The sequence below is a fragment of the Cryptomeria japonica genome, chromosome 3, assembly GCF_030272615.1.
Source record: "Cryptomeria japonica chromosome 3, Sugi_1.0, whole genome shotgun sequence".
In the NCBI taxonomy this organism is placed as follows: domain Eukaryota; kingdom Viridiplantae; phylum Streptophyta; class Pinopsida; order Cupressales; family Cupressaceae; genus Cryptomeria; species Cryptomeria japonica.
Window position 1 is genome coordinate 351790551 of NC_081407.1, and position 15415 is coordinate 351805965.

A 15415-nucleotide genomic window follows, 5' to 3' on the forward strand; every position below is an offset into this window, starting at 1 on the left:
CAATATTTAGGCTCAAAGCGAAAGAGTTGAGTGCCCCTTAATGGAATTGCAAAAATCGGGCGCACAACCTTAGGGCAAGATACAAAGGGCTGCATAAACTACCAAAAGGAACACACCTTCTTCCAACATGTGTAGATGATCAATGAATTGAAATGAACAAGATATCCTAATCATGAAAGTATCCTTGAATCACTATATCAAACAACCAATATCATGGCAAACACATCTAACATCATACATTGTCTCAAAGCTCTTCACAATTTGTCTTTCACACTTTTGCTACATCAAATTTGCTTGTGCATCATTCATGTCCATTTTACAACAATTCACACATCCCATACTCAATTCATACATCCACACTCCTATATATACAAGATTATTCATTAAAACCCTTGTTCAAGGTCAACCACAAATAAAATAAATATAATGCATAAATTCAGCCACCCGAACCTACAACATCCATTATGGTCCACCCTAGAAGATAAAGGGGACCCAAACATATCACAACACATCCTTTCCGAACCATTCCAATGAACTATACACACTAACACATCTTCTAAGGTTAGGACCAAATGAAATGAAATGGAATGTGGAGAGAAACAATTGACCCAAAAACACCCTCCAATGCACAAGACTTAGCGGATCTACATACACCATGATGAGACCCATATCAACATCCAAACTCAATTACCAAAGCATATCCAGGCCAAAAGGACATGATCCAGATAGGATACACCACCTTAGTCAACTGAAACCCAAACCAGCTAACAACACGAAACTCAGAACACCATAACTCCAGTTGCCAAACAAAATTATCACTAGAAAACTGCACAAACCAAATGAACATGTCCTTCAAGCCGCAACACTAAAATCCGCACATCAGAGAACAACCAAGAATTTCTCCAAACCAATTTTGACAAACACCCCACTGTCAAAAACAACAACTAACTCTACCATTTGAGCAACAGAAGACCTGTAAACTTGATAGTGCAACATACATAGATCATAAACATTATATCCAAAACCGCTCTCCATAATCTTCACAAACTAAAGGAATGCAAAGCATTCTTCCATTATGACATTAAAAACCCTTTCCTGCATAAATATTGTTTTCCTACATATTAAAACTTCCACTATGTTAACCTTCTGAAAACACCTCAACAATACCATCAGACCACTCAACAACATTAGAACACTCACTTTTAGACCAGTTGCAACACAAAGACATTAATGACAACACCAATCATATTGACATCAATGACAACACAACACAATAACTCTAGTTTCAACATTCTCCCCATTGATGGCAACACCTATGCCACCAATCAACAATGAACTCGCAATTGATCTCTCCCAATTTGCATCTATCTACTAAACTCTATCCCCTTTGCTCATAAAACTCTAATAATTTGCAACACTTACTACTCTCCATAAGAGAAAGTACCGCATTAATCCAGGAGCAAAAGATTAACTTTAGAACTCCACCTGTACAAATGCACCATTTGGATGCATCTAGTTTAAAGGATGATGGACAACAACCCCCGACTTTTGTCAAAGATACTCAAAGGTATTCTTCACCAATGTCTTAATAAAGATATTTGCAATTTGTTCTTTAGTAGGTACATACTCCAATCTGACTTCCTTCTCTACAACCTTCTATCTAAAGAAATGATATTGGATTGTGATGTGTTTAGTCCTTGAATGCATTACCAAATTCCTTGAAATATTAATAGCACTTGTATTATCACACATAATAGGAATTGTCTCATCATACTTCACCTTGGTATGTCTAAGAGTTTGCTTCATCCACATTACCTGAGTACAACAAAAGGTTGTTGCAATGTGTTATGCTTCTACATTAGATAATGATATTTAATCCTATTTCCTATTCAACCAAGAACCCAATTTGTCTCCCACGAAAAATGCAACACCACTTGTACTTTTCTTGTCATAAGAACATCTAACCCAATCAACACCTATATATGCTTTTAGAGTGAAATCATCATTCTTTCTTGTACCATAGTCCATAATCTATAATCCCTTTTAAATATTTGAATATCCTTTTCATTGCTTGATTATGAGGTTGCTTAGGATTAGCTTGATATCTAGCAATCAAACAAACAACTTGTGTAATATCTGCTCTTGAAGTAATCAAATACAATAAACCTCCAATCATAGATCTATATTATTTTTTATCTATATTTGGAAATCCATCATCCTTGCTTAACTTACAAATAGTAGCCATAGGGGTTGCAATTGGTTTAGAATTCTCTATCCCAAACATCTTCAATATCTTCTTGATATACTTGGTCTGAGAAATGAAAAAGTCATTTTTTGATTAACTTGAAGAGCAGGGAAAAATGACAGCTCACCTATCATAGACATCTCAAATTCCTTGTACAACCCTTCTACAAACTTCTACATAAATTATCATCTCCTCCAAATATGATATCCTCAACATACACAATAACAATCAATAGTTTACACCTTCAACTTCGAAATAAAGTTTGTTATTTGTAGTGTCTTTTATGAAATTATATTCCATCAAATACCTATCCAACCAACCTTGCATACCAAGTTCTAGGAACTTGCTCGAGTCTATAAAGTACATTTCCGACTCTACAAACCATGTCTGGATCTTCTAACAACTTGAATCCATCTAGTTATTTAATGCATACAACTTCAAATTTCCATTCAAGAATGTTGACTTGATATATCCATCTGGTACACTTTAAAGGTCTTGTAAGCAACAAATGCAAGAAACATCCTTATAGCCTCCATTCTTGTAACCAAAACAAATGTCTTCTCAAAATCTATGCATTCAACCTGTGACTATGTTGGCAACAAGGTAGAAAACTGAGAAGGCAAGGGGGCGTGAATAAGTTTTCACAAAACTTTACTTATCTTAAACTCAACTTTAGATCTGATTACTAACAATGAAAGCATAAATCAACACCATGTCAATAACACACATAGCACCAAAAAATTTGACGTGGAAAATCCAGTTAAGGGAAAAACCACGATGGGAACCTACCCACAATAAGATGATACCTTGCTAGAAGCATATAAAATATTACAATGCGGAATGCACATGCATTTAGGCACATTGCTTAGAGCTCACTACTCAAAACACAATAACAACAAGGGCTACAACCCTCGAGAAGACTCACTATCTTACAAAAAAATTTGAATTACATCCTGAAGATCTTGAATTGATAGAATAGCATCTCCTAATGCATGGTTACAGTTCTAGTAAAGCTCATATACTGCTTTGCAACACTTCTTTCGCATTTCACCTCTGCTACCGAAATATCAAAGCTTTATTCGCACTTTTCACACACTCGCAGATTCCACATATACATCTGCAACACAAAATTACATCATTTTATACAAATCATCAACCTATATTTCAAAGTTGGCTCAACCCACAATACAAATTACAAAATATGACCACACACGCTACAATGAAACATGCGAACCAAAACAATGTTGGCTAAGACATAGTAGGAACCCAAATCACCACCACGAACATGAAACACCTCCAGGAATTATGCCTCGAACTTCCGCAACATGCCACAATCAACATGAATGTCGCATAACACGAAAAACATTATCCGACAAAGAAAAACATCATTAACGTGCACAACGATCAACAAAGACCAACACAAATAGAACACAATCTAGAAACATCCACAAGCATCATGAATCACCGTAACAACATCCGTAACATTACGACTTACTAGAATCTTCATCATCGATATACCGAACTTCAAGAACACTAACTCAATTGACTATCAAACTGAAAGATATGCTTGTGAACATCCAAATCACGAACCATCTAAATTGAGGACACACCAGAATGTCTCAAACACTCTGCCAAATCCGAAACAAAGATATTGCAATCCCAGAGCAATGCGGAGCAACAACCACAAACAACTGAACAACCAACCTCAATACCAGATCACATAACTCTAACAAATCATCATGCGGACCACTGAAACTTCTACTGAATCAACTAGAAATACTTATCTCAAAACCTTTTAATCCACAGCAACTCATCTGAAACACACTGGCCAAACCACCTTACTTAATCAGACTACAACACTGAAACACATAGAGGAATATGTTGACATCAATGACCAAACATTGTTCCAGCAAACTTCTCAACAATATCCAGCAGAATATCCCTTACACACCAATCTTATCTTGTTCCTTGTGACTTTTTCATCTTCATTCAACTTGTTCTGAAACACCCACTTGTTTGCATTGTTATATTGAGCTTAGAATTAGTTTTTCGACAATATCTTGTTTGCAAAAAATAGGAATTGGATGCAAAAGTTATAGCAAAAAGAAAAACAGGCTAAATTTAGCTAGCTTGTAACCAATAGACACAACCCTTCTCATATGATTTCTACAAAATTTATTTATTGTGTGCTCTTGATTACACCATCCACCAAGGTTTAAATCCCTAAAGGTGGAGTTGGGCAAAGTTCAACTTTTGGGTGACTTCGATGGACGATATCCCCCTACTTGTAGTTGTTTAGTAAAAGGACAATTTCTAGCTTAGAGTATGCGTATTCATCATGTTGTAGTGTACTTGTTCAAAAAAAGGCGAAGAGATGTATGCTTACTCATTATACTATAATCTGTTTATTCAAAAAATGGGCAAAGATAATAATGGAGGGGATTCACCTACTCGTGATTGTTTAGCAAAAAGAAGACTTTTGTTTCAGATGTATGCTCACTCGTCATGTTATAATTTCTTTGTTCAAAAAGAAATGAAGAAATGTATGCTTACTCATTATGTTATAAATAAATTATAAAAAATAATGACCGAATGTTATCCTGAAACACCCTACAATCACATGTACATATATAATTCTGATGATGTCACAAACAAATTAGAAAAAGATGCTACTGCGATGTTATTCACATATACACCTGTATTTGCAGTTAAGTCTTGCCTTAATATCCATTGAATATGGACATTGGTTTCTTTATTTTTGTTGACTTGAAACCAAACTTTCCTGAAATTTTCCACAGAATACATATATTTTGAAACTGTTGTTTTCATTCTCATCACTGTACCACACATTGGAGAGTCGATAAAGGTAGGTAAAGTAATTCTATATTAATAAGATGCTTTTGCTGCAAGACCATGTCAGAAAATGCCATGACTGAAATGTATGTGTAGTTAACAGTGTGAATCACAGGGCATTGTCATGATGATCAGTATATACAGATTAACAATCAGTAAATATAGATATGATAATCAGTAAATATCATTGGGAATCGTATGAAATGAGCTTTGCATCGTCGTTTAAGGAATGGGTCTACAGGATCTCTTTTTCTTTCCATTTATTGTTTCTGCAAGGATTGAACAGAATAAATAAAGTAAGTAGAACCAAGTTTAACACGCAAAGATATTGGTCAAAAATGATGGGTAGAAAGCGAAAGAAAAATACCAATGGAGATAAAAAAGCAAACAATTGGCAGGATGCTTTATTCCCTCACCAACCATTTACCATGCAAGTTGAAGCTGCTGCTTTCACTTCCTTCTAGAAGTTGAGCAACTCTATTTCTGGACAGGCAATTGGAATTCTTTTTGTCTCCAGCAACCCCAACTTTAGCTGATGTGGTTTAGTGGAAAATCAAACATCACAAAAGATAGTGATGGTAGGTTCAATTTTCTTGGATTTGCTGTAGGGTGGAGGGCAGTTTATGTAGATGAAAGTTATAGTTGTATGTGTTATTTTGCAAGTCCCACTGAAGATTGATTCTTCTATTATTCTCTGTGCAATCAAAATAAGATATATATTTTGTTGAACAAATTCTTTAGATATAAATAAAAAGGTAATAATATTCTTCGCTATTGTATAAAATTCACACCATTCACAATACATTAATGAAGCTTTTTCTTCAAACTCTTATGCATGTATGGATACCAATCAACAAAACAGTTCTACGATTTACATGAATGCATCAAAATTATGAATAAGAATAAAAAACCCAACAATAATGTTCCAAAAAGTACTACAAAATATTACTCATAGAAACACTTTTAGCAAATCACTAATCCCCATAACCTCAACCAACTATAAAACATAAAAAAATATACAATACACTTCCTACAGGAAAAAAACTGTGGCTTGCAGTCATCTTCGCCATTGTTCCCTATTTGTAGAATTCTACTTGTGATTACATATTGTTTCAAGCATAAAAGGGGACCTACCATCTATTAATGTGCCTTGCCTGCCTCGTGTAGACCTAAGAAATCTTTCTTTTTTTCACTGGATGCTTGGGTAGAGTTTGTGATTCTTGGTTCTCTCCCACGCCGTTATTCCCGAGCTCTCTATAAAATCCTACACTAATACAAAATTGGTACAATGTTTTCTTTGATTCGTCTGCCATTTTGCCCTGTAAGAAGTGTTCGACTGAATATAACTGCAATCAAGAAGTGGGGTGAAAACCAATCCAATATAAAATGGTATGAATGAATTTCGAGAGGTTGTTCTTTAGTCTTGTTGGTTTACTATAGCTCAACATTGTATTGCTTTCATGAGCAGGCGGATAGCGACATTAGATTGGAGAGTTATGTGGACTGGAAAGGTCGACCTGCTTCGAGTTCCAAGCATGGCGGAATGAAAGCAGCCAAATTTATATTCGGTGCCTGTACTTTCACCTTTCCTTTTGTTTTGTAGTATATATAGGAAAAAGCAAGTACTCATGGAACGGAATTTGGTTTGATTGCGCAGTGGTGGAAGTGCTCGAGAATATGACCTTTATTTCTATTGCTACTAATCTGATCACCTACTTCCATTCCTCCATGCACTATTCCATCGCTGATTCAGCCAACATGCTCACCAATTACATGGGAACATCATTTTTGTTGACGCTCGTTGGTGGCTTTGTTTCTGACTCCTTCGTTAGCAGGTTCTGGACAATCATCTTCTTTGGATCTATAGAGACGCTTGTAAGTTTCTTTGATTTTTTTAGGTGTTATAATAATTTTGGTGGAATGGATATTTTTAATTTTAGTTTTCAATCTAAAAAACAATAAAATGATCTATTAAAGAGATCTATAGATATGTTTGTAAGTTTCTTTGACTTTTTTTTAGGTGTTTTAGATAAAAAAAAAAAAATTGACTGTTTAGATCATTTTGGTGGAACAGAAATTATTAATTTTAATTTTCAATCCAAAAAACAATAAAATGATTTCATAAAGATAAAGATGAAAAATTTCTTAAAGAATAAGAAAAAGTCCTAATCTTTAATTCTCAGTCAAAGAAACTTCAGTCTAAAAATCGCATTTTCATATTGAATAACAAAATAATCTATATAAAATCTTCTAAACAAAAAGAATATACAATATATATTAAATTTCTACAATAGAAAAAACTTGAGTTTGACCTCCAATAAAAAGCCTGAGTTTAACTTCCAACAGAAAATCTTATGAATGATATAAAATAACAAGGAAAAGCCTGAGTTTAACTTCCAACAGAAAACCTTATGAATGATATAAAATAACAAGGAAAAACTGAGTTTAACTGCCAAGAAAAAATCTACTTTTCAGTACTGACATATTTGCCCCTGCGTAGAATTTCAGTAAGGGAGAGCCAGCTATCAATTGGGTGATAGCATTAGTAACAGAGTCTTATCTTCTATAACTGTCTTTATAGTTATTTCCACTGTGTCAATCCCTATTGACAAGTAAACTAAAAAGAAAAATGAGGGGCTGAGTGAAGACTGGGTTTAAATATAATTAAATAATAATATATTAGGTGTTATTTTTAAAAATTGGGTTAAAAATATAAAGTCTGATAATAATCCATTATTATAGATAGACATGTAATTAAATTTTATATTGACATGCTCAGTCATCTTATGTGCATTACAATTAAGCTAATCAAATGGTTTAATTTCTTTTATCATCCAACTTGAATTGATATGCAATAATCTTATTTTGGATCATCAATAATCTTATTTTAGACCATCAATATGCATAGCAATTAAGCTGGATGAATTATTTAAGATAATCTAATGGTTTTAATCTCTAGTCAGATTAATAAATTGTTATCCCTACCATATATTTTGAATACAATTTTATATTTCTTAATTAATATATTATTATTCATTTAACTACAAATATACATAATACATCTAGCCAAATTAACTAACCTATAAAATTTTAGTGAACAATTTAAAACCTCTCATATATGAAAATCCTGATTCTAAACACAGTACAAACCAAACTCTCCTAATTATTTCCAAAGACTATAACTTAACCCAATGAAAACATCACTGAACATTCTATTATTGATGATGAACTGTGATCCAAAATGTTGATGCTAAAAATTTCACATAATCAATTCAAAAATAATATTGATAAAAAAAATTAAAATACAATCCAAAATTATCTGGCATTGATATACTTGTAATTAAAACACCATTTGAAATAGCGATTTGGTATTATTTAGTGAGCACCATCCACATATTTATATTGATGGTATACTGATGGCATTTGTCAGGGGCTAATAATGTTGACAGTGCAAGCTCAGATACCTAGAATGAAACCAGAGGTAGGCAGTAGCGAGCATCCAAACGCAGGGCAGGCAGGCATGCTGTACACAGGATTGTATATGGTAGCATTAGGGGCGGGGGGCGTGAAATCCTCGTTACCAGCTCATGGGGCGGACCAGTTTGACAGTGAGGGCAACAACCCTCTGCAAAAAAGGCTCCTTTCCACATTCTTCAACTTCTACTTCTTCAGTCTCTGTGTGGGAGGACTGTTAGCGGTTACTATAATTGTGTGGGTGCAGGACAACCTAGGATGGCAGTGGGGTTTCTTCATTTCTACAGCGGCCATATTTATTGCTCTCCTCTCATTCGCCCTCGGTTTAACCACATACAGCAACAAGATACCAAGCGGAAGTCCCCTCACGCGCATAGCTCAGGTCAGACATGTCTGGACCCTGGTTCCTGGACTTTAAATTCCCCCATCCTTTAGGCTCTGAGATTTCTATACGTTTTACTCTTCTGTAGGTGATTGTAGCTGCCATGAGAAACCGAAAGCTCCCGTTGCACAATTCCCGCGTCACAGACTCCACATTTCCTGATTATGTCGCTTCTCAGCAAACGGACCAATTTCGGTACCAAAATTCGTTTTCTTTATTACCCTTCAATACCCACTCTCATTGCGAAAAATCTTTTGGTTAGATTATGATTAAAACAATGAAACCGTGGGTGGATCTTATGACCCGAGCAGGTTTCTGGACAAGGCTACATTGGGTTGGGAAATTACAAGCACAAGAAGCCGGTGGAGGGTGTGCACTGTGAAGCAGGTGGAGGAAACAAAACTAGTACTAAAACTATTACCTATATTTGCAAGTACAATAATGATGAATTGCTGCCTGGCCCAGCTGCAGACCTTTTCTGTACAGCAAGGAAGTACCATGAACAGGGCCCTGCACAGATTGGAGATACCAGCCGCCTCTCTTACTGCAATTCCTCTGGTATTTATGGTGGTTCTAGTGCCGCTATACGAGCGGGCATTTGTGCCACTTGCACGGCGAATCACAGGGCAAGAAAGCGGAATAACCCAGTTGCAGAGGGTGGGAATTGGGCTCCTCCTGTCGGCAGTGGCCATGGGTGTGGCAGCAGCGGTGGAAATGAAAAGGAAGCGGGTGGCCACAGACCATGCTCTCCTTGACACAGCCCAACCACTGCCCATTTCTGTAATGTGGCTGGGATGGCAGTTTCTGGTACTGGGTATTGCTGATATGTTTACCTTGGCCGGGCTTCTGCAGTTTTTCTACAGCCAAGCTCCCCCAGGAATGAAATCTTTGTCCACCTCTCTGTCCTGGTGCTCCACATCTTTTGGGTACTTTCTCAGTTCAGTATTGGTAATGGGGGTGAATAGAATAAGCCAGGAATTTGGTAGCGGAGTGGGTTGGCTTTCTGGCAACAATCTTAATCGCCAACGTCTTGATCTTTTCTACTGGCTGCTCTGCATTCTCACCTCTGTCAATTTCTTCCACTATCTCTTCTGGGCGAAATGGTACAAATATAAACCATAGAAGTTCTTGGCCACCCACAAACTTGGCATGACAGGTACTGCTGCAAAATTGGTTGTTTCCAGTTCTCGAGACATGAATCATGAGATAGATGAATAGTTAAAGTTGGATTGCTTATGCCCCACACAGCAATGTATTGGACGGGACGCTCCTTGGAATCTCTGTAGAATCAGCTTTATGTTCATCCATGTATCACGTCTCGCAAAGTGCAGCTCTACATTTGCCAATGGCCTTTTTCCCTCCTTACCTTCTTTACTCTGATGGGACAGTGTATTCTTCGTAAGAAGGAATATATTGTTTAGTCCGATAATTAAATTCTCAATAGCTTTTATTGAACTTTTCCTACATTTAGATTCGTAACTTTAAATTACATTGGTTGATATTTTTTCTCTGAACCCTTACAGTACCAACACTTAAAATGAATGCTTTAAAATTATGAATAAAATAAAAAAATCCAATAAAAACACCTCAAAAATACTACAAACTATTAATCATAGAATCACTTACTTAGTTTCCGTCACTAATCTCCATAACCTCAAGCAACTGTGAAACATAAAAAATATACAATTCACTTCCTACAGCAAAAACTATGGTTTACAATCTTCCTCGCCATTGTTCCCTGATTTTATTAAATTTGATTGTGATTTCAAGATGATTCAAGCATAGAAGGGGACCTGCCATCTATTTTTGTGCCTTGCCTGCCTCGTGTAGACCTAAGAAATCTTTCCTCGGTAGAGTTTGTGATTCTTGGTTCTCTTCCACGCCGCCATTCCCGAGCTCTGTAATTTCTTCCACTAATACAAAATAGGTACCATGTTTTATTCGATTCTTCTGCCATTTTGCCCTGTAAAAGTGTTCGACTAAAAATAACTGTACTCAACAAGTGGACTGAAAATCAATCCAATAAAAATGGTATGAATGAATTTGAAGTGGTGGTCGTTTAGTTTTGTTCATCTACTATAGCTCAACGTTATATTGCTTTCATGAGCAGGCGGATGGCAACACCAAATCGGGGAGTTATGTGGACTGGAAAGGTCGACCTGCTTCGACTTCCCAGCATGGCATAACGAAAGCAGCCAAATTCATATTCGGTGCCTTCACTTTTCCTTTTGTGTTTCTGGTATATATAGGAAAAAGCAATCATTCATTGAAAGGAATTTGGCTTGCATGCGCAGTGGTGGAGGTGCTCGAGAATATGACCATTTCTATAGACAATCATCTTCTTTGGATCTATAGAAATGTTGGTCAGTTTTTATGTTAAGGTGTGTGATTTCGGGTGAATGACTATTTTCAGTTTTTAGTTTTCAGTTAAAGAATTTTCAGCTAAAATTCATGATATTATGAATGTATAATTTCTTCTATAATAATATGTTCAGAAAAGTTTAGATGATTTTTTTCAACCAAAACAAATTATACTCTAAAATTTAGATTCTCAAGTAACAAAATGATTATGAATAATAGAAATTCTTCGTGGTAAATTGAGAGTATAACCTCAAGACAGAACTGAGATTAACCTCCAAGAAAAGATCTGCTCTCAATACCGATATATTTGCCCCCTTAGGAGGAATTCCACTAGGGGAGATAGTCAGCTATCAATTAGGTAATAATATCAGTAACAAAGTCAAGCTGTCTTCTAGGAAAAAATGAGGGGGTGAGTGAAGACTGGGTTCAAATACAATTAAATAGTAATGATATATTAAGTGTAATTTTTTAAATTGTGTTAAAAGTGTAGGGTCTCAATAGTAATTCATTAATATAGATAGATATATTATTTTTTGAACTGATGTGCAGTCATCTTATTTTTTATCATCAATGTGTGATACAGTTAAATTCAGTGAATTATTTCAGATAATCAAATAGTTTGATTTTTTACATCATGCAAGTTGAATTGATATATTGTCATCTTATTTTTTACCATCAATATAGGTTATACTTAAGCTAAGTAAATTATTTCAGATAATCAAATAGTTTGATTTTTCAATCATCCAATTTAAATGTAATGCCTAATCAAAAAGTAAATTAATTGCATATCAATCTAAAAAGAAACAACACATCTACATATATTAAAGAAAGCTAAATAGATTATTTCAAACTATCAAATAATTTAATTTTTCATCATCCAACTTAACTATGATGCCTAGTCAAAAATATATTAATTGCATACCAATCTAAAAAGAAACAACTCATCTACCTATATTAAAAAAAAAATGATTATCATAATATATATTTTTTAATACAATTTTATATTCATCCACTAATACATTAAAATTATTTATATACGATATACACCCCTAGTCAAATTAATTAATCTATAAAAATTTAGTTAACACTTTAAAACCACGCATATCTGATAACCCTGATTCTGAACACAATACAAACCAAACCCACCCAATTATTTAAATACTGTTGTTTCTAGATTAGAATTAGACTGTGTGATTTTTTTTATGAACTTTCGGATCAGCCAGTTATTTTCAAATAGTATCCCTTGAAACAATAAAAGCATCCTTTTAAATATGATACCTGGTTCAGAGATAACTGCGCTTGTTATATCTGTAGCTAAACCAGCATTTGAAAGTACCTAGCATGAGTTTCACTGATAGATGTGAGTTTCTTCAGGCCCACGATAATGGTAGCGATTTGGTAATATTTATTGAGCACCACCATCCACATATCTATATGGATTAATGGTATATGGATTGCGTTTGTCAGGGGCTAATAATGTTGACAGTGCAAGCTCAGATACCTAAAATGAAACCAGAGGCAGGCAGTAGCGAGCATCCAAACGCAGGGCAGGCAGGCATGCTTTACACGGGATTGTATATGGTAGCATTAGGGGCGGACCAGTTCGACAGTTAGGGCAACAACCCTCTGCAAAAAAGGCTCCTTTCCACATTCTTCAACCTCTACTTCTTCAGTCTCTGTGGGAGGTCTCTTAGCGGTAACCCTAATTGTGTGGGTGCAGTATAACCTAGGATTGCAATTTCTGTATGTCTTTCTCTTCTGTAGGTGGTAGCTGCTATGAAAAACCGAATGCTCCCGTTGCACAATTCCCCCGTCACAGACTCCACATTTCCTGATTAGGTAGCTTCTTAGCCAAGAGACCAATTTTGGCACCAAAATTCGTTTTCTTTCTTACCCTTCAATACCCATTCTCATTGTGAAAAATATTCTGGTTCGATTACGATAAAAATAATAAAACCGCGAGTGGATCTTATAACCCGAGCAGGTTTCTGGACAAGGCTACATTAGGTGGGGACATTACAAGCAAAAGAAGCCGGTGGAGGGTGTGCACTGTGACGCAAGTGGAGGAAACAAAACTAGTGATAAGAGTATTACCCATTTTTGCAAGCACGCTAATGATGAATTGCTGCCTGGCACAGCTACAGACCTTCTCGGTGCAGCAAGGAAGTAGCATGAACAGGTCCCTGCACAAATTGGAGCCACCTCTCTCACTGCAATTCCTCTGCTATTTATGATGATTCTGGTGCCTCTTTACGAGCGCGCATTTGTGCCCTTTACACAGCAAATCACAGGGCAAAAAAGCGGAATAACCCAGTTGCAGAGGTCGGCAGTGGCCATGGGTGTGGCGACGGTGGTAAAAATGAAAAGCAAGCGAGTGGCCACAGACCATGCCCTCGTTGACACAGCCCAGCCACTGCCCATTTCTGTAATGTGGCTGGGATGGCAATTTCTGGTACTGGACATTGCCGATATGTTAGCCTTGGCCGGGCTTCTGCAATTTTTCTACAGCCAAGCTCCCCCAGGAATGAAACCCTTGTCCACCTCTCTGTCCTGGTGCTCCACATCCTTTGGGTACTTTCTCAGTTTTTTGGGGTGGATAGATTAAGCCAGGAATTTGGTAGCGGAGTGGGTTGGCCTTCTCAAAACAATCTGAATCACCAACGTCTGGATCTATTCTACCGGTTGCTCTGCATTCTCACCTCTGTCAATTTCTTCCACATCTCTTCTGGGCGAGACGGTACAAACATAAGCCATAGAAGTTCTTGGCCAGCCACAAACATGGTATGGCAGCTACTGCTTCAAATTTGATTGTTTCCAGTTCTCGAGACGAATCATGACATAGATGATCGACATGAATAGTTCAAAATTGGATTGCTTATGCCCCACACAGCAATGTATTGGACAGGGCACTCCTTGGAATCTCTGTAGAATCAGATTTATGTTTATCCCTAAATCACATCTCACAAAGTGCGGCCCTACATTTGCCAATGACCTTTTTCCCTCCTATCTTACTTTATCCTGATGGGACAGTGCTTTCTTCGGCACCGGCTATCCAGGCATCAAAAGGAAGCTATGCAATGTACGTTAATGGTGTCCTGCAGTCCTTAATAGCCGTGCAAGTACTGAAACAGTTGCAGATTTGAAAGACAAACAAACCCCAAATCTAATGAAATAAAATCTCCAGATAATGTCCTCTTCTCTGCTCTTCTCTCAAGAAAATCATTCTGGAGTGTTATGGCAATTATAGATATTAAATATTAATCACATTATAGATATTAAATATTAATCATAAATATAGATATTAATATAAATTATAGTATATTAATTATATTAGGGGAAGAGAATCAATAGATAACATAGTTTCAATAACCCTCACCTTATTGTCATGTTGATCCCTACTAGTCTTCATAGTGAAAACACTATTACTAAATTTGTTTTGTACCAATAGTCGATTATTTTTTGTAATTTTTTGTTCATAATTGGCCCATTTGTGCACCACTATTGGAACATTTGTGCACCACTATTGGGACATTTGTCAACAAGTACTAGCGATTTTGAGTTGACGATTACTGGAACATCTTTAGTTAGGTATCAGGCGACACTTTGAAATGTGTACTTTTTGACCTTTGTGCGCATAACTGATTCAAAGCGTGCATCGTTACTACCCAGAAGCCAAATCAATAGCTATAAGCAATTAAGTCGCATACGAAGACAACTAAAAAAGAAAAACCAAAAACCGATGTACCGTTTAGGATCTGTGGGTGCGCGAAGTTAGCTATGACGGCTACTGGTGCTCTTCCCCTATCTAGTTTAATTAATTATAATAATATATTTTTTAGTATTATTTATTTTATATATTTGTTAAATTGAATATATTTGATTTTAAGTAAAAATATAATTTAAAAAAAGTGTTCCTTGGTTCTAAGTTGATATTGTTGCTTTGGTTCGAATCTTTTTCGAAATAATGCTTGGTGGAGTAGGGAAGTGGTGATGCATTAATGTCATTGTAGATCATAGAACAAATGAATTACTTCAAAACTATTTATTCAATCTAATAAAATCATTAGGTGTGATCTCCTTTAAAGAACCCCTTAATCATG

General features: G+C 36.0%; 1 protein-coding gene and 1 long non-coding RNA gene across 4 annotated transcripts; one reads left to right on the top strand and one right to left on the bottom strand.

Annotated features, from left to right (window-relative positions):
* Nucleotides 1-3135: 3135 nt before the first annotated feature.
* On the bottom strand, nt 3136-14514 carry LOC131076530 (uncharacterized). 3 transcript variants are annotated; one of them, XR_009372023.1, is made up of 3 exons: nt 12594-14514; nt 5466-5792; nt 5113-5367 (listed from the first exon to the last, which is right to left on the bottom strand). It is a non-coding gene; the product is annotated as an uncharacterized LOC131076530 (long non-coding RNA). The 3 variants fall into 3 exon arrangements; XR_009372022.1 differs by lacking the exons at nt 5113-5367; nt 5466-5792 and adding an exon at nt 3136-3362; XR_009113389.2 differs by having other exon boundaries at nt 5113-5792.
* Nucleotides 6400-10356, top strand: LOC131076529 (protein NRT1/ PTR FAMILY 4.5). Its single transcript, XM_058013769.2, has 6 exons — nt 6400-6487; nt 6567-6666; nt 6756-6973; nt 8529-8954; nt 9043-9149; nt 9266-10356. Exons 1-6 carry the CDS (start codon nt 6485-6487, stop codon nt 10074-10076), a joined length of 1665 nt encoding a protein of 554 aa, XP_057869752.1. The 5' UTR covers nt 6400-6484; the 3' UTR covers nt 10077-10356.
* Nucleotides 14515-15415: the final 901 nt, after the last annotated feature.

Excerpts from the sequence above, each read along its gene's own strand:
- LOC131076529 (XM_058013769.2), top strand. Across the intron at positions 6,974-8,528 it reads TTGGATCTATAGAGACGCTT|GGGCTAATAATGTTGACAGT; the intron begins GTAAGTTTCTTT and ends GGCATTTGTCAG. Across the intron at positions 8,955-9,042 it reads CCCTCACGCGCATAGCTCAG|GTGATTGTAGCTGCCATGAG; the intron begins GTCAGACATGTC and ends ACTCTTCTGTAG.